This window comes from Abramis brama (assembly GCF_963993115.1).
Source record: "Abramis brama genome assembly, contig: SCAFFOLD_213, whole genome shotgun sequence".
Lineage (NCBI taxonomy): Eukaryota > Metazoa > Chordata > Actinopteri > Cypriniformes > Leuciscidae > Abramis > Abramis brama.
This window is the reverse complement of record NW_028156045.1, coordinates 1-3,731: the sequence shown is the minus strand read 5'-3', so window position 1 is coordinate 3,731 and position 3,731 is coordinate 1. Positions and strand designations below refer to the sequence as shown.

The 3,731-nt window shown below is 36.6% G+C and overlaps 1 protein-coding gene across 1 annotated transcript; it reads left to right on the top strand.

Moving 5' to 3' along the window:
- Positions 1–336: 336 nt before the first annotated feature.
- Positions 337–3,481, top strand: LOC311077124 (tRNA endonuclease ANKZF1-like). Its single transcript, XM_084138933.1, has 8 exons — positions 337–435; positions 537–690; positions 1,824–2,046; positions 2,136–2,234; positions 2,324–2,476; positions 2,563–2,712; positions 2,868–3,157; positions 3,279–3,481. Exons 1-8 carry the CDS (start codon positions 395–397, stop codon positions 3,411–3,413), a joined length of 1,245 nt encoding a protein of 414 aa, XP_083995059.1. The 5' UTR covers positions 337–394; the 3' UTR covers positions 3,414–3,481.
- Positions 3,482–3,731: the final 250 nt, after the last annotated feature.

Here is a 3,731-nt window from a genome sequence, read left to right as displayed (position 1 = left end):
TTTGTTTACCTCTTTGACGTGATGTTTAATGTCTCCAACAACTTTTGTTGTCCCATTTAGCCACTTACTTTTTCAAGAAAAGTAAAAGCTTTAAAAATGATCAAATGTGGTATTACTGATGTATTTTATGTCATAGAATAAAGCGTGAAAATATCTTAAGCTTGTGTTAACCGCAGAGACTATTTCAGACATTTAACCAAAAAACCCATTGACTTCAGGACAATGGAATGGGAAGTTCAAAAATTCTAATACATTTCCAGGTTTTAGGACTAGGTTGCAGCACTCTATTCTTTCCGTCTCATCTAATTCTATTTTCATATTTCATTTTCAGGACAATGAAGACTCGGTTTCCTCTTTATTGAAAATATCAAACAGCACTATTTGGGTCATTCTGATGACAGGTGGTGGACACTTTGCTGGAGCGGTTTTTAAGGGGTCAGTGAAAAGTTCTAAATTTCTTCTATGAGCACAAATATTTTCTAAATTTAAAAAAGTTAATAAATTGTTATTCCCAAATTGATTTGTGTTATGTATAGAAAAGAGATTCTGCAGCATAAGACGTTCCATCGGTACACAGTGAGAGCGAAGCGAGGGACTGCGCAGGGACTGAGGGACTCTCAGAACCGCAGCCACGTGCCTAAATCTGCAGGGGCAGCCCTCAGGCGTTACAATGAGGCAGCGCTGCACAAGGTATGAATCCAGTGTTTTCATTAATATAAATGTCTATTTTGAATTTCCACCCTTTGTTATGTATAAAAGCTTGAATAACATTTACTGGCACAGAATGTATGAGTGTATTTGTTATAGAGTGCAACAGTCGGGTTCTGGAAGTAAAAACTCTAAAAAATGTTCATAGGGAAATTGATTTTTAACAATAACTACTAGCCTATGTGAGCTACAAGGTTGTTCATCAGTGGTATTTGCTGCTTTTGAAGCCATCAGCCCACATTATTTAAACTTATTTTAAAGTAATTGTGTTTAATAGTGGAATTCGTGGTAAAAACCCAAAATTACCCATGATGGTGTTCAGAAAATTCCACCAGTCAGAGAGTCACAACAATCAATACATGCAAAAATAGCTGTTTAGCTCCGCCCACTCCCTTGAAGCACTGTCTATATGTGTATATTTTGCAATAAATTTAAAATATACTGTTTATATATACAATCAACTTTTTTAAACAAGTAGTTTTATATTTCTCGATCACTTTTAATTCAGTTATGCTGTTTGCAGTGCTTTGTGGGATTGTAGTTCTTTCCCTCACTAAAGCAGTCAAGTACACATTCTTGTACCTTTGTCTTTTTGTCTGATTTTCAAAAACTTTTTTGCTTCAAATAAAAGTTTGGGTTCCACTTTATTTCGATAGTCCACTTTAGACATTCTACTAACTATAAGTAACTTTTCAACTACATGTTGACTAAGTCTCATTAGAGTATTAGCAGACTGTTGTAGACTGTTAGGTTATGGTTAGGAGAATAAGTAGACTTGTAGTTGCCAAGTTACTTATAGTCAGTTGAATATCTGTTGGGGGACCATCAAAATAAAGTGTTACCAGATATTAAGCAGACAGTGTACTAATACTCTAGTGACAGTTAGTTGACATGTAGCTGCAAAGTTACTTATAGTTAGTAGAATGTCTAAAGTGGACTATCGAAATAAAGTGTTACCAAAGTTTGTAATGCTATGATTCACCTCGTAGCAGGTTGGCTTGGTTCATGTCTCATAACTCTTGTACCAAGACTTTTTTTTAAAAATCCCCAGAGAAATAAATGGGGGAAAAATTCACTGTTGCACTCTATTGATGTACATGCCTTATTTTAACCAGGATATTCATGATCTTCTGGAAAGCTGGGCTGAGTACTTGAAGGAGACAAGTGCCATCTTCCTACGAGCACCAAGTTACAACAAGACCATATTTTTTGGAGGTCGTGGAGCACCATTGGACAAAAAAGATCAGAGAGTCCGCGTACTTCCTTTTGCCACACGTAGAGCAACATTTAGTGAAGTACAGCGAGTCTTTGATCTGCTCTCAACTCTACATGTTTATCGTACGTTGAGATTTACCACTATGTAATATATTTTTCTATACAATCTTTTAATTTCTTTCATTTTAAAATGAATGCCTGTTAAATTTCAGAAAAAGACACAGAAATCTCCAGTATTCTCGGTCCATTGAAGAGAGTGTTGAAGAAGAAAACTCCTAAACCTGTTAGTCATCCAATCCCAAACACTAATGGTGCGTCTGAACACTTGACTGTGTCTTAAATGCTGTGTTTCTAAAAAAAAAAAATTACTTAAGGGCTCTTTTTTGATCAGTGCCTGCAGAGGAAGAAGAGGGTGAAGTAGAAAGTTCAGGGAATGAAGAAGACTCAGGAACGCTAGAGATGGTGGAGGTGACACTGGGAACTCTGGACCTCAGAGAACATGAGGTACAGCCTAAGAAGAAGAAAAGGAGGAAACGGAAAGAGAAAAGAGAAGGTAACGACCTTTGCAGAACAAAAATAAAACGTTTTTATTAAAGATAGAAAAGTTTATTTATATACATTATTTTCTTTTGTCTTCAGACTCAAGCAACATGGATATAACTGAAGAAAAGGCAGATGATGAAACTGTGGAAGAAGGGGAACTGGAAGGTGAAGGCGGCTCTAAAGAAACTCAGAGGAAGTCAAGGAGCAGGAGAAAACCCAAAGGCAAAAAACATCAGCAAGAAGAAGGTAAAACACTGATATTGGAGCCGAAAAACAACCCACAGTTGCCACAAAGCCTTTATGCCACAGAAACATGGCCCATTTATTTGGTGCAAAAACATGACTGGCAACCCTTTAAGTTGAGAACTGCATGCATCACAGTTTTCCTCCTGTCTTTACAGATGAAGTGGATGAGTCTTGGGAATACAGTTTGAGGGACGCTCTCTACACTGCCTGTAAAACAGGGGACATCCAATCATTACGCTCCCTCCTGACACTACCAGAGGACCAGGAAGAGGAAAAGGATGGAGGAGAGAGAAAAACTGAAGAGAATCCTTCCTCAAGGGTTTTATGTCTTCTCAACAAGCCCATTGACTCAGCAGGCTTTACTTTACTGCATGTGGCATCCGCAGCCGGACAGAAATCAGTCATCAAGCTGTTAATGGATGCAGGGAGTGATCCAGCTAACAAGTGTGCACATGCAGAATCACTATAATAATCTTTTAGCAGCATTAAAAACATACTGCATGAATAAGCTTTCATGTGGTGATATGGGTCATTCAATTCTGAATAGAAGTCCATTTCTTTTTCAGGATAAGAAAGGACAGACTCCGTATGTTGTTGCTCCTGAAAAAGATACCCGAAACACTTTCAGAAAATACATGGCGGAACACCCTCATAAGTATGACTACACTAAAGCACAGGTAGACACATTTATTTTGTTATGATGACTAGCAGCACAAACAAATGTTAACAAAACCTTCATTGGCATATCTAAAACAAAAAAACATTTTTTTTTGTATTTATTTAAGGCCCAAGGCCACTAATGAAAGTGATTCTGTTTTTCAATTGAATTTGTATTTAAAAAATGTTTTTACTAAAATTGAAGATACAAAAGTTTAATGTACATCATTACATTGGGTTTTATTTTTCCAGACTAATGGTCTCAGACCATACCTGTAAAAAATGTTTATTAAAATGAAAAGAAAAAAATATAACGTTTAAATTAGATTTTGAATCTCAGATGTTTTGAACACCTTTGTATA

What these genes read in the sequence shown, in the direction of transcription:
- LOC311077124 (XM_084138933.1), top strand. Translation starts at nt 395, where the DNA reads ATGACAGGTGGTGGACACTTTGCTGGAGCGGTTTTTAAGGG. An exon ending in ATGAGGCAGCGCTGCACAAG is followed by an intron (nt 691 to 1,823) that starts GTATGAATCCAG and finishes TATTTTAACCAG; the next exon opens with GATATTCATGATCTTCTGGA. An exon ending in GGAGTGATCCAGCTAACAAG is followed by an intron (nt 3,158 to 3,278) that starts TGTGCACATGCA and finishes TTTCTTTTTCAG; the next exon opens with GATAAGAAAGGACAGACTCC.